The 15,188-nt window shown below is 38.2% G+C and overlaps 1 protein-coding gene across 1 annotated transcript in view; it reads right to left on the bottom strand.

Moving 5' to 3' along the window:
* Positions 1-14,770, bottom strand: part of LOC149195445 (uncharacterized) — a 46,001-nt gene extending 31,231 nt beyond the window's left edge. Inside the window, exons 1-2 of the mRNA XM_089407921.1 lie at positions 14,731-14,770; positions 13,718-14,637 (exon numbers count right to left, since the gene is read on the bottom strand). Of these exons, the coding sequence (XP_089264047.1) occupies positions 13,718-14,637; positions 14,731-14,770 (960 nt within the window). The remainder of the gene's footprint in view (positions 1-13,717; positions 14,638-14,730) is intronic.
* Positions 14,771-15,188: the final 418 nt, after the last annotated feature.

The raw sequence follows: 15,188 nt of genomic DNA, 5'->3' as shown, positions 1-15,188 counted from the left end.
TTCTCTACTTTATTCTGCCTATTATGCTTTGTCTTGTTCTGCCCTGTACTGATCTATATTGTTTTGCTCTATTCTGCTCTGCTCTTGCATTGTTCTGTTCTGCTCTGCTTTTGTCCGAATTATGAAGAAGAAGAAATGATCGAGGATGTATCATACTGACACAAAGTCAGTCTCAGAGTTTGTACCACTGGTCCTAGACCAGTCTCAACCAAACCAAAGTCAGCGTCATAGTGAGTACAACTCCACTGGTCCCAGACCAATATCATCCTCCACTGACTCAAAGTCAGTCTCAGAGTGCGCACCACTGGTCCTAGACCAGTCTCAATCGACCCGAAGTCAGCTTCATAGTAGGTACCACTCCTACCACTGGTCCCAGACCAGTGTCGCAGTCTCAAAGAGTGTACCACTGGTCCCAGACCAGTCTCAACCGACTCGAAGTCAACGTCATAGTATGTACCACTCTCACTGGTCCCAGACCAGTACTACACTGACACAAAGTCAGTCTCAGAGTATGTATCACTGGTCCCAGGCTAGTCTCAACTGACCCGAAGTCAGCGTCATAGTATGGTACAACTCCTACCACTGGTCCCATACCAGTATCATTGATCCCAGATCAATGGAGATCATCCTAGCGTAGGGAGTACAATAGATACAACGATGCGTCCATCGGTACTACTATGGCCCCTAACTTCATTTCCCTACTCATTGATAAGATGAGAGGTACTTCCCATGAGTCCTAGACTGCATGGGTAGGATGCCTCGACAGGAGAACTAATCAATCCTGTCCTCACAGGAGAACACATTAATCCTGCTACAATCGCCATGGAGAACACATCAATCCAGGCCGCCATGGAGAACACATCAATCCAGGCCTCAAAAGAGAACACATCAATCCAGGCCTCACAGGAGAACTAATCAATCCTATTCCACAAGAGAGCGAATCATCTTGTCCCACAAGAGAGCGAATCATCTTGTTCCAGTGCGCACCACCAGGGGAGGGTGAGTCACCCTATGGTCGTATGTTGCTCAGTAAGAACCGCAAACCCTCAGAGCTCCCAGAGCTCAACGTATGCAACATGCAGGACCCTTGTACAAGGGTTTCTTGACGAATCCAAGTCGTTGGGGAAAATCATAGATTAGATCTTTCCTCAGGGCTTTGACAAGGTGTATCGACTTGTACATCATCATAATGCGATGGAGCCTCCTTGCTCATCGACTTACCATATCCCAGATGATGTCTATCTACTGGAGTAATCGATGAATACATGATTCCTCAATAATCGAATCCCAACTCTGGTTGTTATAGAGAATCACAGTGGTATGTGTTCAAACAACTCACTGAAGACCTTCCCCAACCAGGCAGCTTCATATGAGTTCATACTCGTAGATATTTATCTGGTCTCGGCGGTGCTTATGGCAACCGACTTTTGCTTCCTGCTTATCCATTATATTGAAGCAGAATCCAAAGAGAAACAACACTAAAAGTGCTCCAGTGATCCTCCACACTACTTGCCTAATCAACATTTGGATAATCATGCAGTTTCATATTTCTGGCAGTGTATCTCAATCCATGAGAGATTGTGTCCTGAAGACATATCAGAAGATTCTTGGCACTAATCTAGTGAGGCTCAACCGAATATGAGCTCACAATGCTAACTGCAAAACATATGTTCAGACGGAGGTTCACCAAGAACATCAACGCGAATGAGTTTTTGAAACTCAGAGGCATTTCCCAAATCTGGTCCGACATCACTACCATATAACTTTCGAAAGTTAAGATCCTTAAGGTAGTCATAGGCTTACAGTCCATCATACCAAATCTTTTTAGAATCTTCACCTCATATCGTCCTTGAGATAGGAAAATTTCCCTTGGCTTCTGCCACACTTCAACTCCTTGGTTCTTCATTTCAAATTCAGAAGCCAACTCCCTCTTACATTTGTGAATGAGAGGGTCTACACCTGTTAGAAAGAGGTCATCCACATACAACACCAGTATGAGAGGCTTGTCATCTTCAACCTTAAAGTAAAGGTTAGGACCGGCTTCACTCCTAGTGAATCTTAGCTTCATCAAGTAGCTATCGATCCTCTCATACCATGGTCGGGGTGCTTGCTTCAACCCATAGAGAGCCTTCTTCAACCTGCATACATGATATTTTTTATCATAAATCTCAAATCCTTAGGGTTGTTCCACATAGACCTCTTCTTTGATCGAACCGTGCAAGAACGCGATCTTGACATCCATTTGATGTAGGTTCCATCCTTGTGAAGCCACAAGGGCTATGATCAAGTGGATGGCCGTATATCTGGCAATAGGTGCAAATATCATAGTCTATACCTTCCTACTGCGAGAAACCACAAGCAACAAAACGAGCCTTATACTTTTCCGTACTTCCGTCTGCTGCATGCTTTATCTTGTAAAGCCATTCAAAAGTGACAATTGTCTTGTCCTGGGGTCTGGGAACTACTTCTCAGACATCATTCTCCATAATAGACTCATATTCTATGGTCATAGCATCCTTCCATACTTGATGCTTGACGACATCTGAGAATGATGAAGGCTCATTTTGTATGATCGTGCTCATGATGGTCAGGTATCCCTGATACTTGTTAGGTTTCTTACTTTGACGGAAGGTTCCTCAGGGTGCAGCATGTCCTTCAGCATCATCAAGTATCCCCCTAAGCCATGAAGGCCTCTTCCTAGAAGAGGAAGGCTCAAGTGGATAAATAGGATCCATGGGTTCCTCCACATCAGGCATTGTTACATCATCTACCCATAGAGACAGCTTCGACAATCGTACGGTTCTTCCTTTCTGCCACACCATTCTGCTCAAGAGTATGTGGTGCAGTATTCTCCCTCTGAATGCCAGCCCTAGATATGCTTGAGTGAACCAACTGTAATGTATCAGAGGTCTTGCTTTGGCTTGAGGGGAATGGTCCCCTTTTGAGCTTTCCTTCGGCACATCCTAGACATACACCTTCTTTCTCTACTTGGAATTCGGGCATCCCTGTCACCATTTGTCTTACACTGAGTAGAGCTTTATAATGAAGCACGGCAAACCTTCGATGCCAAAGTTTGAACTGAAGAGATGTATCATAAGACATGATACCTATCGGACTTCCATCGACCTGATATAATGAATCAACACGAAACCCAAGAGTAAAGGCATCTTTAACATTATTTTTCGATACACGTACCTTGCCATCGCTAAAGGTTACCTTGTAGCCTTTGTCTTCCATTGCCGAGATGGACACCAGGTTCTTTTTGAGGTCAGGTGCATTTAATACAACCTAGAATTTCTAGCCTTCTTGAATGGTTGTCCTCTTCCTTGATTCCCATCTCTCCTCTTACCTTTGCTATTGAATTTGTCATTCCTTTGATTGCCATCAGAGGGATTTTGATCATCGTCCCGGTGTGAGTCCTTTCTACCAGGGAACTCCCTTGCAAAGTGACTTGCTTTATCGCAGATGTAACATCGTCCTTTTATTCCACCCTTAGGTCCAGCCTTTCCTTTTTATTTAGTCCCGGAATTATTTCTTTTCTTAGTATGAGAAGAAAAGGCAGTAGGAGGATCTTTAGGCATGGGCATTTCTTGCTCTTCTACCCTTGTTTCTTCTTGAATGCATCTAGCCATTAATTCCGCGAAACTAGGAATTATATTATTGTTTAGAATAGTAGTCCTGAACATGTACCATTCGGATGGTAATCCTCCAAGAGTCTTGAGTGCCATTTCCCTATCAGTAATAGTCTCCCTAATAGATAGGAGATCATTCTTGATCTCGGTGATTCTTAAGAAGTATGCTTGTATACTCTCATCTTTACCCTTCTTAATTTCCTTCAACTTATTTCTAAGAAACAAAATTTGATTTGCAACATTTACTTTAAATAAGCTTACCAGTCTATCATAGATTTCCTTGGAGGTGTTCAGGTTAGAGATGTAGGCCACCAAGTGCTTGTCGATAGAGTCACGGATGATCTTCTTTGTTTTGACTTCTCCAGTTTTCCATTTGTACCTAGCAACAAGGGATGCATTTGATGGAGGCTCAACAATATTTCCTCTTACATGGTCCATCACTCCTTGATCTTCTAGGGTTAGATCGATAGACATCTTCCATCCGTGATAGTCAGCTTTCTCACGGAGCTTGTCTTCGGCAGGAAAGAGTGTTGAGGACCCCATAGTTCTTTTAGGATAGCCTTGCCAATCTTCTCTTCGGTGATTGCTCTTGCTCTTGCTCGGGATTTATCTTCACCTCAGCTCTGACACCATGTTAAGTTATGGTATGTTCTATGCTTATAACAATTTACTTCTTTTTCTTGTTATATTCCAGATCAGAAATCACATGTACATGAAGTAAAGTGCATATTGAACATTAAACGATTGACAGAAAACAAGCCAAGACAAGAGACACAGGATGTGGTGGCTAGCCAGCGACAAATCCCACAATGTGTGGGGAACCCTTTGATCAAATCTTATTTTATATTCAATAATTCAACAGAGAGAAATAGTACAATAAATCTGATTTATATCAGCAGTAGCAAACCCTAGATCAGTAGCATCAACATTAGCAGCTTCATCATCAAACTAGGGCAGACGATATCTCACAAACCAACCGTTGGATCAGCTTGATTCCACCACCAAAAGTTGCGGCTTCCAGAGGAGGTTCAGATGAACCTACAACACAGTTCAGATGAGGAGATATTCTAGTCCACGTAGGTCAAACTTTACTTTTGCAGTTGCAGCTTCAGTTTTGGCAGCTTCTGGCTTCAAACTAGGGCAGTCGATATCTTGCAAACCGTCCGTCGGATTGACTTGATTCTTACTTAACATGGCATCAGAGGAGATCCAGATGGACCTACAGTGCAGTTCAAATGAGGAGATTTTCTAGTCCACGCAGGTCAAACTTTACTTCTGCAGTTGCAGCTTTAGTTTCGGCAGCTTCCAGCTTCACATGTGTGAGGGAGAGACCCTTTTTTGCGCAGTAGAGAAGAGACTCTTTTCTGCGCAGTAGAGAGAGAGATGTGATGAGATGAGTGACTCCAAAATGAGGAAAAGTCGTCCTGTATTTATACACAACGTTGGTGTTTGAATAGATGCGACTGTTGGGCTTCTAAGCCTACATGAGTTGTAGGTTGGCTTGATAATAATTCCATAATCAAAATAAATTCATATCTCCATGAATACTTATCGGAATCGGATGATCTTTATATCAATCCTACACCTCCCGATGAGAGGAATCTAATGAAAATATTATCAGCCATGAATAAGATGACCCACATGAAGTTTTGGCCCTAGTTTCCAATTTTAACATGCAGTCTTCCAAAACTTCAAAAGCTGGAAATTGTTCATTGCAAGAAATTGGAGGAGTTGTCACATATGGAATCATTGTTATCTTTTAGGTATTTGAACATAAGTGGGTGTGTGAGGTTAAAGAGAATATGAGGATTCAAGCAGGTGTCATAACTTTAACGACTGTTTGTTAGTGGGTGTTTTGAGTTAGAAGTGGTGGAAGGCATCCAACATTGTATGTCCTTGTATAATCTATATGTTGAAGATTGTCCCAAATTGCAACAAACAATTTTAAACATGTTGGGTGTTAGATGGATTTTAATTACACTGACGACATTTTTTTAAGGAAGTGGTTCTATTCAAGCCTTCGTCATTTTTCCATATCCACTTGGAGTTTGTCATGTGTCCCACCAATTTGTCACAACATGCACTTGTATTCTTACAATTCGAGATATATGCACTTTGTTCTACGATGACAATAAATGGATATCAAGTTGAAATATATGGAAAGAATTTCAACTTCAAACCCATTTTGGAATGGAGGAATACTTATTTCATTCATTAATCATTGAATAATTGGATTTTAGCTTTACCGATCATTCATATATATATATATATATATATCACCAACATTTCTTTAATTATGTAAAGAAATTAAAGAAACACTTCTTGACACGTCACGACTAAACATTTCATCCATCATTAAATATATAAATTACATTTTAAGTTAAGGAATTGTATGTAGTTGAAATGATTCCTATAAGTATGCATTTTTGATTTGATACAGTAACATTTTTAAAATTAAATAAATAAAATATATCAAAGACATGTCATGATTAATCTATTTAAAATGGTGAGTTATGTTTATGTCTTTCCTCCAAGTTGGTGGACCACTTCCCATTTCAATTTTAGAAAATAAATTGTAAGAAACGTTACATAAGTGTTGTATATGGATGCTTTTGTTGGAAAGAAAATATATAAAGGTACTTTGGATCTTCGAAATGTATTATTACTTTTAAAAAACATCAACAAATATAAATGAGAAAAATACTTGTGCAAAATGCATTTTCTAAGGGGGGGACAATTTTATTTAAAGATTCGTCATCTATCCATAATTGAGGAACTTCATCTTGCTCACTAATCTTATGACCTTTTATGGCAGATACTATTACATTAGTTTTCTCTTTATTTGCATGTTGATGTAATCATTCATGGTCATGACCATTTTATGTTTGGCACACTGTGGAGTCTTCTTTATCCAAGTATTTAATGTGGATTCAATGTGACCTATATATCTACAACATATTCGTCATGTTTGGCGATTGCATTTTGTAAGTTGGAAGTAAGAAGATAAAACCGACAAAGCCACCCACTGAAGTAGCATTAACAAAAACAACACACATGTTACTAATAACAACACATGAATACCCATTTAAAATAAATAGAAGCATCAACATTTTGAAGCCTCAATTTGGTTATTTAGGGGTTCATATTTATGCAAGGTATGGACATGAGGGGCAACAGACCAAGATCAAGGGTGAAGATGAGAATTGTGATTCTGGAGACAAAGTTGAGGTGGAGGCTTTCACTTCTATTTCTTAGTAGCAAACCACCACCAAGGTTCAAGGTTAAATTATCATCCTAGCAATGCACACTTGTATTTTTGTTTTTGAATAATTGTTTTGTTGACACATAAGTTGCTTTGTGTTCGTTTGACTTGATGGTTTCGTATGTCTATTTGAATTGTAATAGTGACCCATGAAAATTTCATGATACATAGTGATGCTCTATTTCCTTGCACCCCAATAGGCATTTGAAGATTCTCTTTATATATCACCATTTTATTGTTCTTGAGAACTCCATTAGAAACAATAGTTGGGGTTGAATTAACAAAGAATGGGTAACTCAAGGATTCCTACATTGCATCCTTCCATTTTATGTGCATTCACATTTACACTCAATAAAAACCCTTTTGAAGATTCATTTTTCTTAAATAATGTAATTATTTGACATTCCTTTCCCTCGCTTTGTGGGTATGCCAGTAATATAATGTTGCTTTAACATGCTCACAAAAACTAAACTACATGTGTGAGGTGAGCATGAGCTATAGAGATTATAAACAACTCTATTAACAAGATTGTCGTTAAAATGACAATCCATTGGAATCTGGAGATGACTTACGGTCAGTTAGTGCGTTCATGTATCCAATCAATTACGAATAATTAATATAACATTTCTAATTATTATGATGAATTAGTGATTTGGAAAGATTTTGAACAATACTTACACTCAAATGACAATCAATGAGATGTGGCAATGACTTACAATTAATTAGTGCATTCATGTATCCAACCAATTACGAATAATTAATATAATATTTTTAATTATTATGATGAATTGGTAATTTGATGGAGTAGGTAACTATATTTTTAATTATTATGGTTGATTAGTAATTTGATGGAGTAAGTAACTTTCGCTATCTAATTGTCTACAATTTAAATATACCAAAAATTTATAACTTAATAAGTATTAGGACACATAAAGTGTGCCATATTATTCAAGCTAAGTTCCTTTGACCTAAATTACAAGATATTCATTAAGATATTTTGTGAGTTTATAAATTTTATTAAACTTGTGATTAAATTAGGAAACTTATTTAAATGACTTAGTTTATAGAGATATTTATTTATATTTTTAATTTTTTTAATTCTAGTCAAGATGATTACATGATTTTTGTTTTGTATAAAAAGTATTAGCTTATGTATGAAATGAGTAAAGGGAAATTCAAACCTAAATGAATTTTAACGCTGGAGATAAAATTAAAGCTAGTGGTTTGCAAGCATAAATATAAAGGAGAAGTTTAATATATTGCTTGCAAAGTGAAATTATAAAATGGTATCTTATATCTATTCAACGTTAATGGTAAGTGATATTATCTGGTTCATACCTCCATCCAAACATGTTATAATGAATGCAAGGCATAAACTATTCTCTATATTTTTGTATCATTGCGTAAAACGAAATTGATAGTAGGCACCCTTAGTTCAACTCTTGTCCAAAAGTAAAGACTAGGATCAAAGTTAGCATTGAAATATTTTATAAAGGTCATACATGTGATGTTCCTCACATCAATTACTTTTACAAAAGTGATGAGGCTCACATTGTAAAAGGATGTTGCAAAATACAAGCAAGGCACGGTTATAGAGCCAAGGTCAACAATGCTATATACAATTCTATTCTTGTTGATTTGATGTTGTTGGCAATGACACTTGATGAAAGTAATTTGAGAGAGCTACTTATAGACATCAATTTTGAGCGATGAGACATGAGCCTCATTACTAGATAAGATAAATATAGGAGCATTGTGTATACTGAATGTAAGGTAGATAATGAGTCTATTATTAAAACTAAATATTATATAAAATTAAGAGGTCAAAACCTAGTCATTCCAAATCATAACCTACATAAGAATGCTTATTACTCTTATGTCCATCCCATCCAAATAATACCTAGTGCATGGAAGAAGGAAATTCAAAGAACTAGAAAAATGCCATTCTTGATAATGGACTATGACATAATATCTTGTGGCTAGTCATTAGGCAACAAGACTTTAGTATAGGAATTTGACACAAGAATGTTACAAGTATTGTTGGGAGAAGTAACATGTTTAAGTTCATCAAAAATATTGTCACATTGCCACTATGTAATTGTTAGGAAAATAACAATGCCACACAAGATAGGTTAGTTGGTCAAGGATGAGTACATGACACCATGATGACTTTATCAGATGTTAAGGACCAATTCGTTTGGAATATTTTCAACATAAAACTAAAGCAATGTCACATATTTTTCAAAGGTGATTGACAATATTTACCTACAACTTATGTTTATGAAATCTACATGTGCATAGAACTTTGTGCATGCTCATATTATTTGCATTTGGTCCTTTCTACTTTTTCCATGTTTGTGAAAAATCTTCTTTGCCATATGTGAAACGCCAAATATTTGCATGAAGTAGATGTAGAATTTTGAGTTTGACAGTGATACTAATTGATGTAGTGTAAAGTACCCCTAGAAGTCTTCTTTATCATATGTGACTCATGAACATACAAAATAATAATATGTATGTGCCTTATGTGAAACGCCAAATCTCTGCATGAAGTAGATACATGATTTTGAGTTTGATAGTGATCCTCATTGATGTAGTGTAAAGTAGCCCTTGAAATATTAATAATGACAACCAATATGAAAATGATGTGTATTAGACAAAAAAGAAAATTATTTGACAAGTTTGAGGTAGTTAGGCTCAAGCCTCAACCATTATTGGATATTTGTTTGGTTCCCATGTTCTAGTTACGACTTGCAAAAGATACATCAATAATGAATAGAACAACATGCATTAAAAACACCCTTAAGGGGATAGCATTGCATGTTACAAGTATATAAGACTTTAGTTGTGAAATCATTCTATGCTTCTATTTATGGGAAAGTGGGTGAAAGGAAATATGTCGGAGACAATATATTGTTTCAATGCAAGAGGTCTCCTACATGCAAATTATTAAATTTGTTTTATATTTTGTTAATAGAATCACTACAAAAAATAGATCATCAATATATATTCATCTAACAACAATAAAACTTAGGGTTAAATCATTATGCTAAATAAGTACATGTTGATGTGTAAAATTTTAGAACATTGGTCTAAAATAGATCTACACAATTTTTATATGGATTTGTTGATGCTCCACAATAGATAAGATAAATTTTAAGACCAAGCATGAGAACTTTGGGTCAAATCCAAAAATCGCAGTAATAGACTAGAATTGAAAATCATTTGGTTTAAGGTCAAATGACTGGATTTTTGGGTCTTTGACTTTAAGGAACGCTTTCGTGGAAGTTCTCACTATGTTCTGTGGGCTGATAAATTTCTAGTAGTGACTTGATTTCCTCAAATTAAGTTCATATTTGAGCATTATTCCCTAATAAGGTAACATTCTAGTTATAATCAACAAACCTTCTATCTGGAAATAACTCTAGTTCACCATGATCCAACAAGTCTAGTTAAGAACCTAAGAGAATCCACTGAATATTTCTTCAAGCATGACAATATTTATAAAAAACCTAACATTAATGGTTAAGAGAAGGTGTTAAAACTCTAATGGAAAAATTTGAATAGGTTCAACTGCTACTATAACAACTTGATGTTCTATAACAAAGTAGAGCAAATGGGAAAAGAAACTTTGTACAATATTGTAGTAGAACATAATGCTTTCTAAATCCACATCAAGTTGGATGCACACTTTATTTTTCTACATACTCTCTAACAATTGAGAAGAAAGACATGTTGCTTCATTAAACATTTCTTGTTGGGATTTCCTACATGGGATTTCCCAAGATGAATGTTCTGTTTCAATACGTGTCTTATTATTGTTGATATATTTTTATGTCATAATAGTTGAAGAATCTATATTGCATGTTCTTATATTTTTGTTAAATGAGTAAAAATGGGAAAAAGAATAACTCCATGAACAAGCATAGGTTCATTGTTTTTTTTTTTTTTTCTACAGAAATGGTTATGGAGTGTTTATATTCATCTTGGCCTGAATGCCAAAAATCTGATTACATTGTGGATTTCTTTGTCCTAATGCATCTCACTGCTAAGGGTGAGGATGCAGCTGAGACTTGAAGATTTCTTCCTTGAAAAGGAACCCATAGAATCGATTTCAGAGATTTTCCCCCACTTGAAGATACAAACAAATTTGTTTAATAGTAAACAGTAAAACATGGCAGCAATCGGTTTATGGAATGGGTTCCCACGATTCTTCTTCATCTTTCATCTTGACCCCGGCAGAGAGGAGGGTAGCTTTATTGGCTTCGATGTTCGCCTTTTTATTATGAGTTCTCAACACATGGTAGTACTTCAAATTCTGAAAAGTGTTTTCCAAACCTTTGATTCTAGTTATCAACCTTGCTAGTTTAAGATCCAAAACAGGGGAATTGGAAACCATTGCGTTTATAATGACCTGGGAGTCACCTATAACAATTGCTTCATTTATGCTTAGTTCTTTGAGGATCTTGAGACCTTGGAAGAGGGCCAAGGCCTCAACTTGAATGCTGGTAGAATATCCAAGTCCCCAAGCATAGGAGAGGATTTTTTCCCCAATTGGATTTACAACAACACCTCCTGCACCAGCTTTGCCCGGATTTCCCTTTGCTGCTCCATCAAAAAAGAGGAAGTGCCTTGCTTGCGATTTGATCTAGTCTTGAAAGTCGTTATCAGATTTCCTTATTTGCCAGTCTTTAATAGTAGGGGCTTTTCTGGCTGCTGGATGAAATTGTAGTTCTAGAGTTGATCCCCATGTAATGTCCTGTTGGCTGAGATTGGAGTCGTCTTTTATATCAGTCAAGCACTCCTTTATGTGGCATTTAATCTTGGCTTCTAAGGCCTTGTGGTTCTGCTTTGTATTTCTAAAGATTCTTCTGTTACGTTCTAGCCATATCTGCCAACAGATAATCTTTGGAAGGACAACCCATGCCGATTTAATTATCAGGTTTTTAGGAGGTGGACCAGGATATTTGTTTGCCCATTTAGAAAAATGTTCAGTAGTGGAGCAAGGAAGCATGAAATTAGGATCCAAATCTTGGATAAAGGAAGACCAGATCTGCTTGGAGAAGTTGCATTCTAGAATTAGATGAACTGTTGTCTCTGCATTTTCATTGCACAATGAGTAGATGGAGGGACCGTGGAATCCTTTCCTCTGCAAATAGTCATAAGTTAAGATTTTTCCATGACAGAAAAGCCAGGCAAAGAAGTCCACTTTGGGCCATGAAGGCAGTCGCCAGACACCTTGCCAAGGAGCTGGGTCAGGGGGGACGTATGGCCTCTCATTCAGTTTGGTGTACCCCAAGGAGACGGCGTAACCTCTGGCATTCGGCCCCCAGCCTTTCAAGTCTCTTTTCCTCATGTGCGTGGGTGCCAAGCCATGCAGGGAATCGAGCAACGTGGTCCATTCGGAGGTCAGATGATCCGACACCTTAATGCGTTTCCATCCTGCCCAGACAGAGTTGTTCCAACGTGAGATATCCCCTAGTGTTCGCAATCCCTCTCTGTCCATCCAGCAATGCAACGATCTAATGGAGGCTCTGTCTTCTATTGGATCCTTATTCATGATTTTATCCATCTAGATGTTGATTTTTTTCCTGTTGCCTGGGATCCAGTAGGAGTGCGCAGTAATTAGAGGGGCAGCTTTGGCATATATTTCAAGAAATGACGAGTTGGGCAATTGAATCACGTTTTCTAGACATCTGGATCGAGGTCCTCTAAAATATTTTTTCCAGAGAGCCATTTGGGCCCAGCCAGGTTTGGGCGCAATGATCCTCCAAATAATTTTTGCAGCCATTGCCACATTCTGCTAACAGAGATTTTTGAAATTTAGACCACCCTCCCACAGTGGCTTGGAGATGATTTCCCAACTGATAAGGGGGATATTTTTTTCATTCTGTTTTCCTCCCTTCCAAAAGAACCTTCGTATGTACTCTTCCATTTTTTTTAGAATGATTGTTGGAGCAAGAAGCCCAACGAATTGAAATAAAGGTAGGCTGGTAAGCACAGATTTAATTAAGACTAATTTGCCAGCAGTATTGAGCCAGGAGTAACCCCAGGCTTGAATCTTAGACTTGAATTTTTCCAGCTGAGGGAGCCAATCTTTGCTTGCAGGTCTCTTATGAGATACAGGGAGGCCCAAGTATTTAAAATAGGACCAAGAGGAGGAGGCTGCAAAACCCAAACATCTAGAAATGGCAGAGAGCAATCTGGGCGTAATATTCCAGCTGAAGATGTGGCATTTGCTCTTATTAACAACGCTGCCTGAGGCCTCACTGAATTCATCCAGAACCGCTTTAAATTTTGTGGCAGAGGAGATAGAGGCAGAACCCAAAAGCAGAGTGTCATCCGCAAACAAGGCATGATTAATGTTTTTGGCCCCTCTTGCAATACACAGTCCATTAATATCTTGGTCTTGCATCTTTTTGTCTAACAGGAAGCTGAGAACAGAGGCTTGGATGACAAAGAGCAGAGGGGATAGAGGACACCCCTGCCTAAGTCCTCTCGAAGCTTTAAAAAAATTTGTGGCTCTTCCATTTACAAGAGGAGCAATCCATGGCTCCGAGACGCATGCCCAGATCCATTTAATGAAATTTGCTCCAAAACCAAACTTGCTCATAACATTTAAAAGAAAATTGTGATTTACTCAATCAAAAGCATTTGCTAAATCAAGTTTAATCACCATACCTTGCTCTTTTCGGAGAAGACTTGAATGAATTGCCTCTTGTACCAGGATGAAGTTGTCCACGATCTGCCTTCCTTGGATGAAGCCTCCTTGATTCTCTGGAATTATTTTAGGAAGAATGAGCTTCAGTCTATTTGCAATTACTTTGGTGATTAATTTGTACCCAGTATTGCATAGGGAAATCGGACGGAATCTGCTGAAGTTGTTGGCGCCTTTTTCCTTGGGTATGAGGGCTAAGAATGCAGAGTTTGTGCTGCCTCCTATTTTCTGAGTATTTTGAGACTTTTGAACCATTTTGAGAAGGTCCTTTTCAACAATCGGCCAGCAAGCTTGAAGGAATCTAGCAGAGAAACCATCCGGCCCAGGGGCCTTATCCGGGTCCATATCAAAAAGAGCCTTTTTGACTTCATCTTTAGTGACTTTGGCCTCAAGAATCTCATTCATTCTCTGAGAAATTACAGAGGGTATAATATCTAACAGATCTAAATAATGGCTTGGATCCTTGTCTTCACTATACAAGTTTTGAAAATGAGAAAAGGCTGCTTTCTTTATGTGATCAAAATCCTTATGAATATCGCTATCTTCTTTAATCTCTGAGATGGTGTTGAAGCATTTCCTATCCCCTGCTTTGAGCCAGAGATTACGAGATTTTAATCTCCAATACTCTTCTTCAGCTAAGCAAGCTTTGTGATAGCGCTGTTGCAGCTGAGCTTCTTGATCTAATAACTCCTTTGTGAGTATAGCGTTCTCCATACAAGTTTGATGGGAAACAAGAGCGGCTTTAATGGATTTCCTTTCTGTATCTGGATTAGACAGAGTTTTGACCCATATTTTTAGAGCTCCTTTTACCCTTCTGAGCTTTTCCTCCCAAATATAGAAAGGTGATCCTTTAACTGGCTGATTCCAGCATTCCTTGACAGTTTGCATGAAGTCTGGCTCCTTTACCCAGAGAGGGTTGAATCTAAAGGGGATATGACCCAAATCAAGGTGAGCTAGAAGTTCTAGCTTTATGGGCTTATGGTCCGAGATGCTGCTAGCAAGAATATGCATTCTGGGCTCTAAACCTAGCAACAAATAGGAGCTTTGAATAATAAATCTATCTAGCCTGGCAGCAATATGTCCAGGGCCCACTCTTTTATTAGACCAAGAGTACTTACCGGAAGAAGGTTTGATATCCAGCAAGTCCCAGTCCTGCATTATGTCCTCCACCCATTCCCTTGCCGGGTCTCGAACTGCGCTGCCTCCCCTTTTTTCTGATGGATGAAGAGTGAGATTGAGGTCTCCAGCAATAATTATATTTTCTAGGTTTGTCAAATCTGCTTGGTGCCTTATAGAGTCCCAACAGTCTTTTTTTCCCCAACATTGACTGGAGAGTAAACATTGAACAGACAAAACGTTTCCTTAGTGTCCAAATTCTGCATTTTCAGCAACAACCAATGAGTATTCCTAGCCTCAAATAGGACTGTAAATTTGTTGGCGTTCCAAAGAGTGCCAATCCCTCCTGAGGCACCCCGGGCAGAGATTGCTCTTGCTTCACTTTTAATCCAAAGTTTCTTGCTTGCTTGAAGGAAGGCTATGTCTTCCAGCTTTGTCTCCTGGACGAGAAGTAAGTCTG

This window comes from Pinus tabuliformis, chromosome 2_2 (genome assembly GCF_031772625.1).
Source record: "Pinus tabuliformis cultivar Carrire ecotype Pingquan chromosome 2_2, CPIR1, whole genome shotgun sequence".
Taxonomy (NCBI): domain Eukaryota; kingdom Viridiplantae; phylum Streptophyta; class Pinopsida; order Pinales; family Pinaceae; genus Pinus; species Pinus tabuliformis.
This window is presented reverse-complemented; position numbering and strand designations above follow the sequence as displayed.